The sequence below is a fragment of the Schistocerca gregaria genome, chromosome X (genome assembly GCF_023897955.1).
Source record: "Schistocerca gregaria isolate iqSchGreg1 chromosome X, iqSchGreg1.2, whole genome shotgun sequence".
Taxonomy (NCBI): Eukaryota; Metazoa; Arthropoda; class Insecta; order Orthoptera; family Acrididae; genus Schistocerca; species Schistocerca gregaria.
The window spans coordinates 213,100,781-213,122,561 of record NC_064931.1 but is presented as its reverse complement, the minus strand read 5'-3'; the positions used below and the strand labels follow the sequence as shown (position 1 = coordinate 213,122,561).

At 36.0% G+C, this 21,781-nt stretch overlaps 1 protein-coding gene across 2 annotated transcripts in view; it reads left to right on the top strand.

The window, feature by feature from the left end:
• LOC126298385 (inactive phospholipase C-like protein 1) overlaps positions 1 to 21,781 on the top strand; it is a 63,925-nt gene that overhangs the window by 22,980 nt on the left and 19,164 nt on the right. For both annotated transcript variants that reach the window (XM_049989693.1, XM_049989692.1), the window contains one exon: positions 15,636 to 15,722. In XM_049989693.1, coding sequence (XP_049845650.1) covers positions 15,636 to 15,722 — 87 coding nt within the window. The remainder of the gene's footprint in view (positions 1 to 15,635; positions 15,723 to 21,781) is intronic.

Here is a 21,781-nt window from a genome sequence, read left to right as displayed (position 1 = left end):
CAGACTGACTGTGTATAAGAACTATGTTTACTTGTAGGAAAGTTTCTAAAGATTGTTATTCTGCATATTCAAGTATAATTCTTTAATTCCATCCCAGGGAGATGCTCAATACATAGTAATGTTTAAGTGCTGTAATACTTGTTGTTGGTACATGTCAGGTAGTGCTGTTTACAAATAATACAATTCATGCACTGTGTTGCCAGTATCTCCATATGAAGAAAGCATATTATTGGTATTTCACCCTCCTGTTTTGTGTTAGATTTGTACAATGTCAAAGAAATGTCATTAATCACAGTAATATAATACAATTGTCCATCAAAGAAAAAGAAAGTGATGAATGTAAAGTGTGTGAGGTTGGCCCTGTATTCATTCATCATCCTCACCATCTTCCTCCTTGCACTCCTCCCTTTCGAAGGTTTTTAGACAATCTCATATATTCAAGCTGCTATCATATACTGAAATATTTTCTTTGTCTACTGTCTTATCTTTAGAGAAACTAAGTTGTTTACTCTGGTGAACATTTATTTTAAAACTCTAAGCTGTTGCTAACACATTGTAATGTAACTTGTCCCTAACAGCAATTTTTAACAGGAATTAGTTTCACTTCATTGTTTGTCATCCTTATTTGGCTTCCATAATAGAGTACCACATAATCACAACTATACTAAATTTCAGTTATAACTGCTGACAAATAGTTAAAATAACATATTTTCTTATTGTTCTTATTTCAGAAAGATGTTTTATCAAAGTTAAACACTGAGCATATTGCAACATTTTAAACTAATACTTTTTAACATCATCTGCATTCTGCATTGACTGAAAAAGTTCATCTTTAATGCCAAAAATGGATAAGCTGAACACTGGAAGATATGTTTCATGGTTTAGTCTTTGCCACATTTGCATTAGTTCTGCTCTGGCATTTATAGGTTGTCTTTGGGCATGTCCACTTCTGTCATTTGTCTGTCTAAGGATGCCATGTTTCGTAATTTCCATTGCAGTGAGGCAGGAACACTTCCATAACTGCCATCTGTCCTGGAATGTTAGGGACCTTGACTTAACACAGCTGTCTGTTTTTCACTTCAGGTGACACAATTAGTTCTTGTGTTGTTTTCAGCAGGCTGTAACCCCAATTTGATCTCTGAACTGGAGGTGCATTAACATACAGCGGATAGGTATTTACATATTCTAATCTCATCCTCTCCTTATTTACAGCTATTTTTTTCTGTGAGTACTAGGTGGGGATATCCCTGCAAGCTGATGTGGACTGTCAGTTGGAATGAACTTTAAACAGCCTGCCACTAGCCAACAGGTCTCATTGAGCAATATGTCCATTTGGTTAGGATGCAATGATGACTAGAAACTGCGTGTGTATATTCTGTGACAGAGTAGCAGGTAGCAGAGTAACTTCCCTGTTTGTATTGTAACAGCTCATTAATCATAGTTTTTTGCTGTATCCAGAAGTGCGATAGATATGTAGCACATTATATGAAATAAATTAATTAAATGAAGTATTGCATAAACACCTACCTTTTGTAGTCGCACCATAACACATAAATTGTTATTTCCATTCTAATTCAGCCTCACCTACATGATAAACACCTTTTTAATTTGATCACTAATCAGTAGAAATTCAATAAATAACTATCTTTGAACCACAGTTTTTTGAATGAACTCATTTTATTTATGGATTTTCATCACCTGCAGATTACACCCACTTTCCATGAGCTGTTGTATACTACTTCCTCTTCAGAATAGTTCTAACACATAACTGGCCTACAGTTAAATATTTACCAGCAAAATTGGTCCACAAAATACGTTTTGAACTTCAGCATAATCAATTTTTCATTGAAATAAAATATTTTATACTGCAAAGCAAATTAGTTCATTTAATTTTTTTGTTTTGAATCAAATGTAGAAAAAAATTCAATTTTAATTGAAAACTTTATTATTACAAAACTGAATAGATTTGAGAGAGCTATACTCAGCTGTAAGGGACACGGTACCTCACCTCATGAAAATTATAAGTGAACTAACTGATACCTCATATTGTGAAAATCACAGACTGTTCTGTATGATGCCTCATTTTGAAAGTAAGAAATTAACTGATTGATATCCTCTATCTTTAAATCCTGTACTGAAGAGACCACTATGTTTGTTAATGTACTGGCCAGTTTGCACAGGAAAGTGATTTGTGTGAAACCTTTAAGCACATGCAGTGCTTTCTAAGAGTAAGGAAATTGTCAAGCATTACTCACAAATATTTCAGAGTGTCACAGATCTGTAGTTGATAAATATTCATGTTGCTTTCAGCTTGCAATGAGCTTTCTCAGTAGGCATGCTAACACTGTGTAACGACATTTGCCTGGTATTTGGGATACTTGTGATGCAGTTCTTCCTATGACCATGCAGATTTATGCTTTCTGTGGTTCCCCTTAAGTCTTTAAAGGCAAATTCTGAGATGCCTCCTTTGAAAAATGCACAGACAGATTTCATCCTCATTCCAAACTTGTGCTCCATCTCTAACAATTTTTATGTCAACAGTATGTTAAACCATAATCTTCCTTCCTTATGAGCTTCCTCATTTCTCAGATGAGTCTTTGCAGAATTGGCCTTAGTGATTCATATTAGTCATGGACAGTAGACAGACTTCTTTGCACTACTTCAAACTTCATGTGGCTACAGTAATGTCATCAGCAGACAATATTCTTATGGTGTCTGAGAATACTTCCTGCCTGTTTGTGTAGATACTGGCAAGGTTTCGAGCTAATATGCTTATCTGGAGAAGACTATTTTTCTGTATCTTCCACCAGCTGTTTTGTCCTTTGAAGATAGAGAAAAATTTACAATTCTGGAGAAGTGTAGCAAAGGAGTGTAGTTAATCCACTATCCTTTATTAAATTATTCACCTTTTCAAGAAGCTGTTCATGCTTAACAGTCTCACACATTTCTCACAGGTCCACGGAACCCACATCTTGCAAAACTTAAATCTTGACAGATTCTTAAAACCTTCACCTTGTGAAACTCAAAACTACTCTCTACAGTCTGCATTCATTTTAGCAATTGTCGACTGTAGCTTTTGTCAGGAGCTGAAACTGAGCTTGCTCTTATGCATGCAGTGAGCCAATCACATGTAGAATTTGATTCAGTATCAGTCTTTCCAGTATTTTTTGGAGGTGGCACAAAATTTCAATAGGTCTGAAATCTTTTGAACCCTTCCTTCTTTCTTAGGACTTATCAGTACCATCACTTTGGATCTGAGATCTGTCCAAGCAGGTCTTGAACTGTTGTGGATACCATTCCTTGCCCTTAAGTTCAAAGTTTTAATTTATTCCGATTGACTATCATCCTAGCCTGCTGATTTCCCAGTTTTGTGTTCTTTAATAACCGTATCATTTTACTACATACTGAAGGGTATTATGGGTTCATGCTTTCTTCTTTTTTCTTTCTTTGTGTTTTAAGCAGCTAGACCTTATAGATTACCTTTGGGGGATGTACATTATGTATGTGAAGGATTTTTTTTTTCCTTTCAAATTTGAACCACTCTCCCCCTTGGTGATATTTGGTAATTTTTAAATAATTAAATTTATTTGATATGTTCATGCATTTGCTTCATACAATATAAAATACCTAAAGCATATTTTCTGCCAAATGGCTCTCTACATACCATGGTTTTTGAAAATTTTCATAAACAAACAAATACAAAATCTGCTGTGACACCACTTTCCCAGATTCGTTACTCACTCCATGGGCATTCATTCAGAATCTGTTATGGAAAAAGAGATGGGCAGAAGTAATCGTACAATATCTGGGAATAGCCTCACATCTGAGATACACCACGAGAGACTGCCAAAGCAGTAATGGTGCGAAAAACTTCCCACCGTGGTCCCAAGGTTTTGGCATGGTCAACAATTCTCAGGTCACTTGGAGGATCAGATGAGGTAGAGGCACAAAATGTCTGTTACCCACAGTATGCGATGCACTCCTCAATGGCTTGCAGTTTATCATGAGTTTCGTACTTGACCACCTGGAAATACAAACTAAAATTAGAGTATGAATTGGAGATTGATAGAGGCACATTTAGTAGGTATTGTAGCATGCAGTACATATATATAACCAGCAGCAAATACTGGCTACTGACATCTTCTACACATCACTGTTCAGTGGACAAAAAAGGTCCATGAAAATAGTATTAACTGTTTTAAAACTGGCTTGTAATGGATATATCATACATTAAATGTCACTGAACCTTTTCTTACTTTGCAGATGGAAGACATTTTTGTACCTTCCATTGAACTGTAGTTTTTGAGTCTCTTGATTTACATGATCACTTAAAGAATTCTTGTCAGTGAACTTCAGACAGATCACTTAGGACTATGAATACCAGGAGTTTATAATATACCTTGCCAACATGGCATGTTATACATTGGCCAAACAACTAAGACAGTGGATATCATATGTATAGAACATCGGAGACACACCTGACTAAGATAGGCAACTAAATCAGCCATTGCTGAGCACTGTCTGGAACTCATTCATTCCATGAACTGTTATGAAATGAGGCTTTTGGCACAGACCCCCAGGTACTGGGGCATTGTTACAAGATAATCTATAGAGGTAAAGCTGACAGGGAGCCTCATGAATCATGACAGTGGGTACCAACTCAGTAGAGCCTGGGATCCTGCACTGGATTTGCTGAAAACTCAATGAAGTCAGCATCAGAGCTCGACAAAAAGAAGAACTGAGGCTGTAGACATGGGAGAGTTAGTTAGTTAATTTCATGTTCCAAGGGTAATTTTGCCCGATATATTGTAATGATGTGAAAACAGTCATTTTAATTCACATCACAAATTAATTTGTAAATATGATTATATTCTGCACATTTCTAAGTTTTTTTCCAGAAAGAAAAAAACGTACACAGTTGTTACGAGTTAATAAGTCCTACCCACCAACTTTTACACATTACAGTAAAAGAAATGCTTCTACAGAATAGTTGATGTTGTCAAGGACAAACTCTCTGTTTGTTTTCAAATTTTACTTTGCTGTCTGTCAGACATTCAATATTACTGGTAAGTAATCAAAAACTTTTGTTGCAGCATTGTGCACCCCTTTTTGTGTTAAAGACAACCTAAATGTTTAATAATGAATATCATTTTTCCTTCTGGTATTGTAATTATGTAGATCATGGTTCCTTTTCAACTGTAGTGGATTATTTGCAAAAAAACTTCAGGAGGGAATAAATATACTGTGAAGCAGCAGTCAGAAAGTTCAACTCCTTAAACAGATGTCAACAAGGTGGTCATGGTTGAGCACCACGTATTATTCTTATGGCATGTTTTTGTGCAATAAAGACTTTCTTAAATATGAGTTAGCTACCCAGAACATCATTCCATATGATTAGTTTTTGTAGTGTATGACTACTGCAGGATTTGTACTTGTTCTTGGCAAATTTCCTTTTTCTTTCCACAAAATACTTTTAATTACACTAGTGATCCATGGTTTTTACATGGCTGTTTAACGTCCTTTTTGATTAGCTTATGCAGAAAGCAATTTTCAAATATTAATTTATCGTGGAATAGATAAAATTTTATGTTAGCATTTGGTTAACTATAAATTTCATCCCAGGTCATCTCCTGCAAACTATTCTTAAAAACATTTGTGGTGGAGTCATTAATTATTCTAACTTACATACACTGAGTAGTCTAAGGCACTATCTTATGTATCCTAACTGTGTATCACAATCAGAGAAAGCATTTGTTGCTGGGTAAACAGTTATTTTGTTAATTTGAGCTTCACCAAAGAAAACATTATCAATTAGGGTCCTACAGATTTTAATGACCAGTATTTCAAAGTTAATTACTGAAATCAAATTATAGGATCCAAATAAGGTTTCCAGATCATTTCATATTGAAACCCTCCAGAAAATCTATATTGAAGTCATTGCTGCTGTCTGACAGATAGCACAGTAAAAAAACCAGACTACTCATAAACAGTGCAAAATTTCCCAGTGGGGATCTGTATATAATTAGAATTAAAAGTGAACTATGTTTCAGTATCGTTTCACAAGCACATACTTCCATGTGCTTATCACTACAAAATCTGCTTGTCTCAGTATTTCTGAACTTGTGTTCTGTCTCAATAAGTGCAAAACTCTTCTTTTTCCCATATTACTTCTGCACAAGTAAGCTGCTATAGTGTAATCCTTTATATGTAACTTAACTAACCCAGGGGTTATGTAGTGCTCAGACAGGCAACAGATGTCTATCATTCCTGAGCTCTCTAAATGTTCCAAAAAGTATAGAAGCTCTTCTACTTTATTACTCTGTCCTCTAATATTTTGATGAAATAAGCTCACCTTTCTTTTCTGTGAATTCTTAAGCATTTAGTGGGGCTCTTCTGTTATTTTCACTTCTTTCAAAACAGCATGACTGAAAACTGATTCTAATCTAAAAAGAGTGCCCCTCTGACACCAGTAACCACAGGGATCTTGCTATATACATGGCAGTAGCTCCCCATATATCAGCTGCTAGAAGTTCACTCAACCTATCATTCCCTCTCCAATTCAGGTGTAGGCCATGTCTAGTATATCACCATCTCCCAATTGTAGCAATAGGAACTGCATTCATACGAAATTTCATTTCAGTCAGCAGTAGTCTGCTCAACTGAGTATTCATATGGCTCACAGTGGTGTTCACACAGGGCTGGTCATGGCGCTGCAGGACCTCCACAGAAATTGCTTTTGTGTGTCTAGTTTCTACTCCTAGTTCATCCACATCACCCCTAATCCTGTAATTACTGTTCTTAGCCAGGCTGTTCCCTGCTCCACTAACTATAATAACCTTTGCCAAAATCTCTGCACAAATACGTTCTCTCCTCTGCCACCTAGCTAAGGCCAGCACGTGGCTTCAGAGTACTTGTGACCTGGTATCCTGTTCCTCAGGATTCTTTTCTTCGTCCTCTCTTTTGGTATGGATCTAAATTGGCTTCTTTGCCAGAAGTTTGCCGCACCCTACTGTGACCTACAGCTGGATGAGGCTCATCCCCTGATACTTCAGGTGACAAATCAAATTTATTCATTACTGTTAGCTCAAGTGTAGATGAAGTTGAAGAGCTGTTCCCCTTTCACCCATTGCTTATTACCTTTATGCAGTTCCCAAGATCTAGTTTCTCCTTCAACCTACCTAGTTAAAATTTTGTGTCATCTAATTTAACCTGAAGGGCACAAATCTCCTGCTCAGCAATGCCCTTGTTTTCTTCTTCTTCTTCTTCTTCTTCTTCTTCAAAGCTTACAGTTTCATGGGAGAGCCTAGCTGAGTTCCTCATTCAGCTCCTCACTACAGTCAGCCCAATGAAATTCCAACCCATAGCCAACATATACTACTTACTAACTCTTTGAGTATCCTATGGCAGCATCCAAACTTATCACACATTGCAACAAAGATTACACACTTAAAAATAGAACTAATCACTTAATACACTTTACCCTAGATGAATTTTTGTCATTTATGAGCAGCAAACATTAAACCTGTAGTTTAATGTTCAGACCTAGGATATTACATAAAAAGTTATTTACTTCTGCTTACAACAGGAACTTAGCACTTGCTTAGTTACAATATCCATTAATTATTTTAATCACAACAATATGTAACTTTAATGTACAAAAACTGCATGTAAACATATGATTAGTGTGAAAGATTCTAAATCAAGCAACTTAAGACTTGTCCCACTTTTCGAAAATATGAACTTAATAATGAATGGACACACTCAAATTAAACTGATGGAAAGAAAACAGAACAATTAAGTAGGATTCACTAAGTTAACTGTGTTAAAATGTAAACAAGTACGCAACTGCAATCTGACCTTATGATAAACAATGCTTGTCTTTAAAAAAATAGTACATACTGTACTACAGAGAGAGTGAATTTGCAGTTACAAGACATGATATTAAACCTCTTAAAAAGAAAAACATGCACAAAATTTTAGAAATATACTGTGAGGAAAACACAGGAAACAATAAATATTCAACTTTCTGCTCTATAAATGTGTACCAGCCAAGAGCTGCTCAGCTAGAGCACAAGGTGCACCAGACCAAAGATGGAATGTCACAGGCTGGTTCTAGCAGGATCAGACTGCAAGAGAACACTTAGGACCACACCAGACTCAAAACAGAACACCAGCACCCAGAGGGGTGCATGGAGGGAAAACAAAACACCAATGCTCGGGTTGGCTCACCAGACCAAAGATGGAATGCTTAAGAACATTTCTAGTGGGTGCGGATCACATAGAGAACATCTATAACTTCAGTGGACTGAAAATGGAATGAAAACCCACAGATAGGCACTTTGGACCAAAGAGGGAATGCCTAATGATGCTGCTAGTGGGAGCAGACCACAGACAGACCACCAGAAGCCCACCATGGAGAGGTAAGGAGTGTAGGCATAAATACTGGTCCTGCCCACTCAAAGAGTAGTCTGAGGTATCACCTGATGAAGATAACGAGTCACATTGTTGAAATATTGTGGAAGAATGACACTGATATTGGGCAGAATACATGACCCCTCAAGATGTCAACAGGTAGCTGGGAAAGTCTGAAGAATTGCATCAAAAGGTCACACCTGCCTGCAAGAAGGGTAGCAGAACTGATCCACAAAACTACTGTCCAGTATCCTTGACATCCATCTGTTCAAGACTTTTACACCAGTTTGTAAAAACTACTTTGGATTCCAGGCAGAGATGTGAAGTCTACATACAAATTACTTTTACTCGTAGTAATGTGGCCATGAGGTGCATTTTTCATCCTAAATTCACTCTTATTGTTAAGCATTAATACTTTTAAGGAGTAATTGTATTGGCACAAAAGTGTAAGAAGCTAGACTTCTTGAAGAGGTTTCTGCAATATTTTTGGTTAAGACTGGTGCAAAGTTTTCAGTCTTCAACTTTAAAAAATATTCTTATTACTGTAACTCCACCCAAACAGGCCTCAGAAGGCCCAACAGTACCAACAGACCACCGTTGTCTCCTCAGCGAATAGATGTCACTGGATGTGGATATGCAGGGGCATGTGGTCAGCACACTGCTCTCCAGGCCATTGCCAGTTTTTGTGATCAGAGCCACTACTTCTCAGTCAAGTAGTTCATCAGTTGAAATCCCAAGAGCTGAGTTACCCTGTTTTTCAACAGTGCTCAGCAGACTTGGATGGTCACCCATTCCAAGTGCTACTGAAACCTGACTGCTTAACTTCAGTGATCTGATGGGAACTGGTGTTACCACTAAGACACAGCCATTGACATTCTTATTACTAGTTTCTGTAAGTTAAATATTTCTTTCACCTTAGCTGCATAGCCCCAAAAATTTATACCGTACCACAATACTGAGTGGAAGTATGCAAATTGCACTAGGAATAACAGCTAAAAGTGAATACAGTGAGAAAGATTTATAAGTGTAAGGCAAACAAAGTTCAGCTTTTAGGTTGACTTGTGCACATGCTTGTGAACCTCAGTTTGTTATCCTTCTGGATGTCTAGGAATGAGACACAGTATTTCATTTACTGTGTATGGATTTATCTATTCATCTGGTACCAATAGGTCTTTTTTTTATATTCCTTGAATTGCATATATTTAGTTTTTGCTAGATTAAGATTTGAGCTGCAATTAATAAGTTTTTTCTAGCATATACAATGAATGAAAAGTTCTGAGGGGAATAGACAGAACTCATGGTGAACTGCATAATACTCCAACAACAGACCAAATTGTCATCATATGATAATAAACAACTCAGTCTCTTGGTGAAATATTGTGCATGTTTGCCAGGACTATCTGGTCGTTTGTCTGAGAACTTATCATTCAATGTTAAGATGTTTCCTCTAGAACTGGTTGTTGCCCTCTCCTACTTTTCTCTTGGCTGCGTCTCATGTAGGTGTGTTTGTGCCTTTTATCTCTAATCAGCAAACATCAAAATTTCTGAAGAGGCCTTGAATTTTTTTGATGAATCATTTATGTAGGTGAAGGAAAGGAGTGTGCCAAATTCCAAGTCTTCCAGGACAAATGTTTTCATTCCACTACACTGAATTTAGTTATAATCCCATAGTTTTGTTTGTTAAAGTGACCCTCTGTTTTCTGTAGTTGAAGGACTAACTGTTCACTGTAAGAAGATTCTTGTCACAGTGGACAATGGGGATATATGTTTCTGTAGAAGTGGAATGGCACCAGTAAATACCTACTGCTCTCTTGACACAGCCAACCTAGTCAACTTTGGCTAGCAGATGCCACTGTACTTATTGCACCTACATACACCTAAACAAAACTATAGTATTAGTTTCAAATACTGAAAAGTGGATATCCTCTGTATAAGATTACAATCACAGGTGACATTAACACAGGAACAATGTGGCTACTACAATGCTAGTGTACTAGCATCCTGTATTGAATGTATTGGTTGTGACTATAAACAATTGAATATCAATCTGGAGTCATAAACCATTTTCTGTCTTCTTGCAAAACAACTACTCCTATATTTATAAATGATAGAGTGCAGCAAATCCTTTTCGCCAGTTTCATTACACAAATCCAGATTTTGGCTTGTGCCTAGACATTAACAATGCACTATTTCTTAATTCCGATGCCTGTTAGTTCCCCGTTGTTCAGGTGTCAGTCACGGTTTCTAGAATACTACTGTAGTATTCTAGTAACTGTGACTGATGCCCAAACAACAGGGAACTAACATGCATCAAAATTTTAAAAAAACAGTGCATTGATAATGGCTAGGCACTAGCAGAAATCTGCTAGCCTATCCCATGCATGTGCTGAGTCTCCCTCCTGCATTCATATCTCATGTGCCTACTCCCTCTTGCTTCGCATTTCCTTTCTCCCTTTGTCCATTCACATGTTGAGTATCTAGAAAATAAATTATGCAGTTTTTCATTTTCATTCCATTCATTATCCAATGCTGCTGACAAGAACACAGGCAAAACTACATGCCATAGTGAGTTTCACTATGTTATAAATATGCTATTATTATCTGGTGAATCCGAAATAGCATATTATGCATCATGGTGCCACTAGAAGTAATCAGGAACATGTGTACTCTGCTTCTGAGTTAGCCAATGACCCCCGTTATTTACAAAAATGCAACAATTGCTGTCCCTATAGATAATTGAAACTGTAATTTTTTGTGTATCAATTTGAAATCATTCAAGGAAATTGTGCTTACAATACCATAAACTGGGTAGTTTTTTGCGTTATATCACTGACTGACATTATGGGTCCAGACTACACAATATAAGGGAATGATAATTTACAGCAAACAAAAGTGTGAGAATATTCTGCACATGAGCTAGGCCCACTGGAAAGAAATAAATATATGATGCTCTGACGTAGGGAATTGTGGAAGAGTTTATGAAAGATATAATGATGATTTGAATGGGGTGTAGATTATCATTAATAATGTCAAGTAAACAGCTGTTTATCACAACAAGACACACATTAATATTAAATTAGCTTTAGTTTATTATGAGTTAGATAAGATTATAATTTTTTGTAGAACTTATCTCTCCTACTTTAATTAATTAGTTATTACTAAATGTAGACATATATTCAAAGCTGAATAAATGACAATTGCAGTCATTTATCATCTATTGAATTATGAAATTTAAAATTATTTCAAACTAAATTTTGAAGAAGCTCCAGAAGCATTTTCAATGGGAATGTTTGATCTCCCACAATAAAGTGCCCAATTGGCTCCCTCTGAGTATCAGTTCTGCTCACAGGAACTTCTGGCTATGAAGGCAACATTTTGGCACAGACAACAAGCTATAGAATATTATAGAGATTTAGTGGAAAGCACTGAGTGCTGCCTTCTGTGACAAGGGTATTTGAAAGTTGGTACAATGCTACAACAGATGTCTAAGGCAGAGCAGTGACTATGTAGAGAAGTAACTGGAAGGTATAGATAACTGTTGCAAATAAAATATTTTTGATTTTCACAGTGGTTTTGATTTTGCAACCAATCAAGCCTTACTTTCCGAACAGCCCTCATATAACATAACTCCAGTATGATACACTCCTCTTTTGCATAAGTTTGTACTTAACTGTGCTTATGAGAAAGTTCAGCTTTTGCTTTGTTTCATATGCATGTTTATCATAGTCATGTTTGAATAAGTTTTCTTTTTTTTTAAGATGGCCCCTTTTGTAAAAATTATTATTTCATAAATACACAAACAAGGAAGAGAAAGTCTTTGCAGGCTTTTAGAAATGAATCTCCAAGAATCACTGCATTTAGCTTTCATTATCAACCTGATAATGTATGTGTGTGTTTAATTGAGGAAGTCCCACAAAAAATTATTCCATACATCAATAGTGATTATATATTACAATGGTACATTGATGAGCAGCTTGTATTTTGAGTGTGAATCCTAGCTGCATACATTTGTGTATTCAGTTATTTATTTAGACAGGTAAGATGCATCTCCCACTTCAGATCCTTCTGAAAGGGTATGCCTCAAAATTACTGACTTTTGAGACCTTTTTTCCTTCAATGGTAAAAACAGGGTTTGCAGGATGGAGCTTTTGCATGGCTTGAAAGTTAACTGCCACAGTTTTTATAAGAATTTATGATGAGGTCCTGAACCACTGTACTAAGCTGTGCATAACTGATGTTTCCTGCACACTTTCCCTCACTGTGTGATATAATTAGAATATTACAGTTATCCGCAAAGAGTACTGTGGTTCCACCATGTATTTTATCAGCCAAGTCACATACATAAAGCAGAAATATGACATGTCCCAGAACAGAGCCTTGTGGTAGAACATAGTAGCTCACTGCTGCAAAGACTAAAAATGTGTTGTATTTCACTGTCTTTGTACTTTATTTCTGTTATTCATTCATCTGTAGAACTGAAAGAATATAATAAATCTTACAGTTTGTATACAGAAAAAATGTGCTCATCAAGCTACCATATTATCATCATAAGTTTTAGACTAGAATAGGATCTTTATTTGCCTGTCAGTCATTGTGTTGAATAGTACATGTGCAGGACAAATAGATAAATATGCTACAATAATTGTGATAATACAATAATCAACAACACTGTGGTACTATACAGTGTTAATATAATAATAACAGTAATAATACATTATGTTAATCACATATTATATGACAGTATCGTGTATAGTTATGTATTACCTAAAGTGCCATGTTGAAAAAATGTAAATGCTTATAAATTATTGCCACATACATATAGGCATACTTCATAATGTAGTATGGCATGCACTTTACTACACTTCTAAGATATGCTTAAAAATATTCATTGGTAAATCTCTCACTGTCTTTAGGAGTTTTTTTTGTAGAGTTTTGAACATAGTTACTTATGATTCTTATGTGTTAATGTCAGTCTTGAGTATGGAAAATCTAGGTTCCTATTGTTTCAGGTATTGTGGATGTGGACTTAGGATCTTAAGTTAAAGCTGCTCATGTTTTCTTTAGCATATGTTAAACACTTGTTGATATAAATACTAGGCAGTGTCATTATTTTGATTTCTTTAGAGTGTTTTTTGCAGCTTCGTCTTGGTGCTAGATCTCATATATGCATCTAACTGCCTTTTTCTGCTAGTTGAAAAAAAAATGGTTCAACTTTTAAGGTCATCAGTCCCCTAGAACTTAGAACTACTTAAACCTAACTAACCTAAGGACAGCAGACACATCCATGCCCAAGGCAGGATTCGAACCTGCGACCATAGCGGTCACGCGATTCCAGACTGTAGCACCTAGAACCGCTCAGCCACCCCGCCCGGCCTGCTAGTTGAAAATGGTACTTGAACTCGCTGAGTTACCCCAAAGTAGTATTTCATATTGCAGTTGTGACTGAAATAAAGAAAAGTATGCTTAAATTAGTAAATTTTTACTAACAGTGTGTCGCAGCTTCTGCAGTAGGAAGTGTGTATGAGTTAGTTTGTCACATAGATACTTTATATACTTACCCATGTGAGTTTTTGATCTAAATCCAATCAGAATAATTTAATGCTTTTTGTATCTTGTTTAAATGTTTTCATGGCAAAGTAAATTTCTTCAGTTTTTATTTTATTTGTAGATAAAAGACCGGCCCTACACTAGTCACTGCTCATTTCAGTTACTACTTTGTTGTATTCTGAGACATCTGACAGATTTTCTTCATATGTAATTAGTGTCATGGCATCGGCATACAATAAATTGTCCCATGGAATGTAATTTGGCAAGTCATTGGTATACACAATGAACAGGAAAGGACCAAGCAGTGATCCATGGGATTCCTCTCTTTGTTTTCATTGTTGTTGACATGTTGTTGTTTGCTTTTACTAATTGTATCCTGTTGCTTAGGTATGACTGAAATAGTTGTAATGGCTTATCTACAACATCATAATGTTGCAGATTTTATATCATTATGTCAATTGTGACAGATTTAGAGTCTTTAGTTATGTCTAACACTGTTGCACAAGTGAGTTTCTTGTTCTCAAATCCTTCATGTATGTTACTGAGGACACACTCGACTGCATTTTTTGTTGGTAGCCGAGATCAAAAGCTAAACTGGCTATTACTCACTAATTTATTACTTTCAAAATAATTGTAAATTTTCATTTTTATACTGTTTTCTATGACTTGATATAATGGGAAATGTTGATATGGATCTACAGTTGTTTGGCATTTTTCTTTCATCTTTTTTATAGACTGGGAGTGTAATTGTCATTTTCAGACATTTGGGAACACACCTTCATCGAGAATATGATTTGCCAGATATGTTAGTGGCTTCATAATTGCTGAGACTACATATTTAATACTACTGTTACTATCCCCATAGCAATCCTCTGTTTATGTGTTTTTAAGTTATTTTTTGGTTACTGATTTTGGTTGCTTAAGCAGAGACACAGCTGCTGAACGAGTAATATAATTATATGTATTAAATGTAGAATGGGAGCTGGCACTGTCTATAGAGTATTTCTTAAGGGTATTGCAGTCTATTAGGACTGAGGTTTGCCCTTTGACCATATTGATCTCACTTTTTACAATATTCCAAACTATTTGACAACTGCTTTTTGATACTGTGATATCTTCATCATTTACTTTAGATGTAGCTGATTTTATTTCATATTGGTCCAACTTCTTAAGGGTTATATAGTGCAGTCTGGCTTCTTCACTATTACCACTCTTATTTTTGTGCATAAGTAGCAGTATCCTTATTTTCTCATGCTTAATATCAGAGCATATACTGTGTAACGTATTAGTGCTGACAAATATTAGTGGATTAATTTCAGAATTGTAGTCACTACAAGTGTCATCTTAGTATATGACTATTATGGAAACTTTAAAAATAACATAAGGCTACTGCCTCCATTATGTGGGAAGGTGTTTGACCAAAAATAGAGAAAATTCTGCAATGAGTCTTTAAGATGAAAGAATTTCTTGACATTTCACAGTAAAGCATAGTATCATTTGAAGATGAAAGGTGATTTGGGTTATTGTTTACATTTATAGTTGTGCTGTGTGTTGAAACATTTGTCAATGTGTGCCAGAAATGTATGTATAGAAAATGTATCATAAAATGAAGAAATGTTACATTAGAACTATGTGAGTTGTTAGGTGAGAAATAATACTCTGCTTTTAAATTTTAGAAGGAAATGAAGAAAAGAGCACGATATGCCAGAACTCTTGCCACCATACTGAAGTTTGGAATAAAAAACTTGGATGACATATTCAAGGTAAGCATGTTACCATGTTATTCAAAGATAAAAAGACTTTTATCACTGAATATTTTCAGTATGCAAACTGGTAACCCATAACACACATTTTATCAAATAAAAGTGTTTTTAATGCTTTTGCTTGAGAGATGTATTTACCGTGAATTTATTAGCATGACTGTCTCACAAAATCATATCTTGGACACGAATTTCTCATTACCACTAATAATCTTCTAGTAAACTCAACCTCTTTTCCTTAATATAGGATTTACAATGATTATCTCATTACTATTGCTTAATGCAATCCCAGAAACAAGAGCATGCAACATTAGTGGAAAGCATCTCATGTCACTAGATTACATATCAATTCCAACTCCTTTGACTTTCTAAAGATCACCTTCTTTATACCCATGAAGAATCGCATTACTAACTGTAAACCAAACTACTGAACACACTTGTAGACTAACATCTATAGCTGTTTTGTCTCTTTTGATTCTCAGAGCCTAATGTTCTTTATTTTATCCACTATTTCCTCCAGTTGACATGTGGTCAAAATACTGCTGTAGTTTGATTTTCCTTGTGATGAAGCAGCTATTAATATGAATAAAATGTTCTCTGGTTTTCAGCTACATCAAGTGGTTTGAACACCATGAGCTTTCAACCAAGCACTCCCAGGCCATTTTCATGTGGAATGGCTGTTGTTGGACTGCTTGTTGTTGGACTGCTTGTATGCTGTTATATACTTTAGCTGCCAGCTGTGATGTCATTGGTGCTCATGGCACCAACATATATTGGTATACATTGACTCCATATTCAAGGTGCCTGCTTCAGCCTCACTGTCCTTGGATCCCACACTGCTCTGAGCTGCAGGCTGCCATCTCTATTAAGGATGTTGCCACTGATTCTTATTTCAATTGATTATTTAATTACACAATCCCAGGAGCCATTAGTGAGAGCCACCACAGACATTTTGTCAAATTTGATCTGGTGACTATTCTAGAATGTGTTCAGCTATAGTGGATTTTTCAGGATATTGCCAGTGATAAAACCTATCATTCTCCTTTCTGCTTTGTCCTACAGAGCACACTGTCTGTTTTAAGATTGATCACACTGTCAAGGTATCTTGTAGGTCCCAAGCATTCTGGGACTTGTCTGAAACTAGACTCAGTAGTTACTTGATTTTTGACAGAGGCCTGAAGATTGATTTGGTTGTGTGTCTTTTTAGCAGGTAGTTTACCTTGCCTGAAATAGAACAACAGAATGGCAAAAAAGCAAGTTTATTTTCATGCTCTTTGTATCATAGTCTGTGTGTTGCATCATTGCATAGTGCATGAAGCCATTGTACTCAGTCCTGGTCACTGTGACTGCTGATAGCATTGTTATCCTGAGAATCAGCCAAATTAACTGTCTTTGACTTAGTGACATTATGGGCACTTTCGGAATGGTAGCACTGTTTACAAATGTGCCTATGAAAGACTCTTTGGATCTAGTATCCTAGTTGTTTGATAGTAATGGTGTCAAGCTCTTTAGATACACTCTTATGTCATCTTATTTTCTGTCCAACTGTATTGTGATCAGATGGTTGACATTGCAAAGGGAGGCACATTAGCTTCAGGTGTCACAAAAAATTTTATGGAGAATTTTGAGGACATTTCTTTAGACATGGCCTCATTAAAGCCTAGTTGTTGCTTCTGATATTTTAACAACACATTGATCATTGGCCCCATGGACTTAAAAAATTTGAATTCTTGGATTATCTCAGCAGGATCAACAACAAAATACAGTACACTGTGAAAGTAGAAAAAGATGATGCACTGCCATTTCAAATTAAATGAATGCCTTGGCCACAATGTCAACAGAACTCCTATGCACACAAACCTGTATTCACACACCATCAACTCTGAGCTGAGCCATCTGTCTGAGGACTTCAGGAGCAGTGGCTACAACAATAACCAAATAAATAAATTGATCTCAAATAAGAATCATGCTGAGACCACCGATGAGAAGCAGGATAAAAGACTTGCTTTTTTGCTATTCTGTAGCTCCATGTTTGGCAAGATAAACTGCCTGCTGAAAAGGCACAAAATCAGATTGAACTCCAGGCCTTCAACAAAAATCCATACCTTGTCAGTTTGGCCAGTCTTATGTTAGATATAGAGTGTACACTGTAGTACACTGACAGGAGGAGCATAAGAGGTTTTATCACCTATGCTACCCCAAAAAATCCACTTTAGTTGAGGAAGCTATTCAAAATTATCACTGGAACAAATTTGATGAAACTTCTGTCATGGCACACACTAATGGTTTCTGGGACTTTTTAGTTAAGGAAGCAATTGAAATAAAAATGAGTGACAACAACTTTGATAGATATGGTGGCCTGCAGCTCAGCACAGCTTGATACCTTGTAATAGTGAGGTTGAAGCAGGCGCATTGGACACAAAGTCAACATGTGCCTAAATGTGGCAATGAGATGAGCACCAGTGACATCATAGCCAGTAGCTAGAGTATATAAGGGCCTACAAGCAGCCCATCAGCTGTCATTTCACTTGACAATGGCCAAGGAGTCCATGGTCAAAATTTCATTCAATTTTAACCACTTGGCATAGCTGGAAGCTCGAGAACATTTTATTCAATATTACCATTGTGGAACTCTACATTCATACATTAATCATAATAAACATAAAATTCATCTGAAATATATTTCAGATTTTCATTTATCATACTTTACTTTAGTTTCATTAAACTTTAGTTACCTTAGTTTTTGTACAGTAACTTGCAATTTCATTGTTGTAATTGTTATTATAGCTATTATATGGTATTACTAATCTAGTATGACTAGGTGTTCAAGAGCTAAGTTTAATATAGCAAACTTGGAAGAGTCAGGCTTTGATTCCTAATTAATCTTGGACTGTCTATTGCCATGTAACATAATCTTCTCCTAAGTCAGTGCTTTAAGTATGTGAAATATGTCATATTGTACATTGAAGTAGAAGTCTGTCTATAACTCACTGGATTGATAGATTCTTAGGTTGGAGGAAAGCAAGTGTGTACCCCTTTCAGTAACGCAATGCCTAGAGAAGCACTGTGGTGGTCAAAACAATCTTGGAGTAGTGGCAAGAATCATACCTTCATACCTACAGGTATATCAGAGCAATAAAACTGAACCACATTATTTGTGAAAATTAAGTTCTAAGTTTGCAAATAGTGACAGAGAAATGACAAGTGACTATGAAGACATTCAGTTGAAAACTACTGATTTTGTCAAGTAGCATAGTATATTCTGTTGCAGAATATGAAGAACCAACCACTATATGCAGTTGTTCTCTGCTGTCTGCATCCATTCATCCAATCTGAGTGCATCTTGAGTCCTAGAGATGTGTACTTCCTGTTTATACTATTTACATGTTCCTACTTTAATAATTGCCTTGTCATTTTCTGGTACTGAGTTGACTATAAAGAACTGTTGCAATGAACCAGTTTATGTAGCAGATATCTCAAAAGTTAGTGGAGCCTAGTTGCAGTAATTTCACTGCAGAAGTGCTATCCAGAGCACTCCAAAGGAAAAAAAAAATGAATCACAGATCTCATGCAGCATCATTCAGGAACCACTGTTCACAATTTAAAAAAATCATGGTGCATGCACCTGAGGGTATTGTTTGTAGCCAGCCATCCTAGTTTTGATCCTCTGTTGATTTATTCTTACAGAACATGAGCCGTATGAGCAGTTAACTGTATGTGCCTCCATTGCTGATAACTGCACTTCACTGCTACACTGTATTTCTCTTGATTAGCTGAGTAGGCATTTTCTAACTAGTTCTATTGCGTTGGAAACCCCATAGGTCAAATTGGCTCACAGGATGTTGGTTTACTCATCTTTCATACAGTGTTCCATATCTAAATAGTTCAGGAAAACAATCTTTGTAATTATATAACAGTTTTATGTTTCTCTCTATCCCTCATCTTTGGCATTATCTGTTGCTGACTAAGACTTAATAAAATATTTATCAGATCTAAAACACTATATTGTCCTAAATATAAGCTGTACTATTTCCCTAAAACTTGGACACAAAAAATTAGGATGTCACTTATCTGCACAGCCCTAAATGTACTGGTATATTTTCAGATTGTAAAATCTTCAAATTCAGTGCTCATTCCTTAGTTTGAAGTGATGTGACTATTATTGTGCTCAAAGTTCCATTACTTTTCATGACAGGACAGGTACACTTACCTCTAAGTAAAGAGTTAAATTTTACTATCACATGGTAAAGTGAAAAAATTATCAGCAGTCTTTGGAATTCAGGGCAGTTATGATGCAAATTTTAAACTCATAGTTATTTATAATGTGAAGAATACATGTCATACAGATGCTGATAAAAAGTATGGTTTGTATCAATAAAATGTGCAGCATTGGGGAATAAGCTGCAAATCATCATGTTACCAAGGAAACCATACTGAGGGCCAAAATCTGCAAAATATCATGAAGCTTGGGTTTCTTCTTTTGTAGAAGAGAAAAGAAGATGGGATACCTGTCTATTGACAAATAATCCAGTTGAAGGCCTCTGGAAGTTGTGAAGACTTTAAACATATTACAGACACAATTCCTTGAGAGTATCAGTTGGTACCACAGATGAAATGATCTTTCTGCCCAGTGGAGAACTTTATTAGCATAGAGACTGCCATAAAAGTTTACTTCCAGTGCAAATAATCTAAATGTGATCATGGCAACAGCACTCTGACCATTTACACCAGACTGACGTCACCAATGAAGCATCTACCTTTCAGGATATCTGGAACAATGTGCTAGTGGGCCATAAAGGGATGAAAAGTATCTCATTAAAAACAGCTGGAAAAGAAAAACAAATTAGCATAATATTAGCAGTTATGAGGGTATGCTGAAAAGTAATGTCCCTGAATTTTTTTTTTGTGAAAACTCTTAAAGCTTTCAAAAGAAAACAAATGTTACTAACATTTTGCATCTTTATTCTTCATGTTTATATATTTATTTCTCAATGTAGTGATCCTGGCAACAAACACATTTTTACAGTGGGAGACTATTTTTTTGATACTGTCACTGCAGAATGTTTGACTTTGCTGATGGAGCCACAACCTCAGCTCTGCATACAACGTTTCATTACCAAAGTGAAGTCATTGAAGGTTTTCTCTAAGTATTGGAAACAAACGAAACTTGGATGGTGCCAAGTCAGGATTATATGGAATGATAGTGAACCCAAGGCATCGGATTGTTGCAGGTGTCACAGCACTTCAGATTCAAAATTTGATTACAGCACACTCTTTCTCACACACTAACATAGTTACGTTACACACTGCCAAATTACATGTGACAATTTAGAGCTGTCTAGTGACAGAGGGCTGCAAATATGTAGACATGAAGAATAAAGACATAAAATATTAATAACATTTATTTTATTTAAAAAGCTCGAAGAGTTTACATACAAAATGTTTAGAGGCATTACTTTTTAGCATACCCTTGTACTTTAGAGGTGGATAGCTGCCTCTTCCCCCATCCCAAATATTATTTTGAACTGTAAAACTTGTGCCAAGGAATACTTAACAAATGGGTTAGTGATGTGTTGCCAAGAAACAACTAGATGGCAAAACAGAGCTAATGATGAATTGCTGTCTTGAGCTGGAAACATGATGTAATGCTTAGTAAGATACCTATGCCAGCATTGGATGCCTTCAAAGGTCACATCACACCTGAAATAGATATGAAAGTTACTGCATTGGAGACATATCGAGTCATTATATCATTATAAAGAATCCTTTTAAAGACTATCTCTGACTGGCTATTAGGGGGTAATTATGCATTCTGTCCATCTCTTAAGACTAAGATACCTCCAGTGAGCCTTGTATGTTGGAGAATTCTCGTCATGGCTCTCAGTAATATCAATACCATAATTACCCATGGAAAAAGGAAGACATTTACAGTTATGTAATAATCAATTAACAAAACTGAACATAAATAAAAAAGCATCTTGAATTTGAGGTTAAATAAGAAAAATTGAAAGGAACATCTTGAACCTGAGGCTAAAGGAGGACAAGTATACTGTCAAATGAAA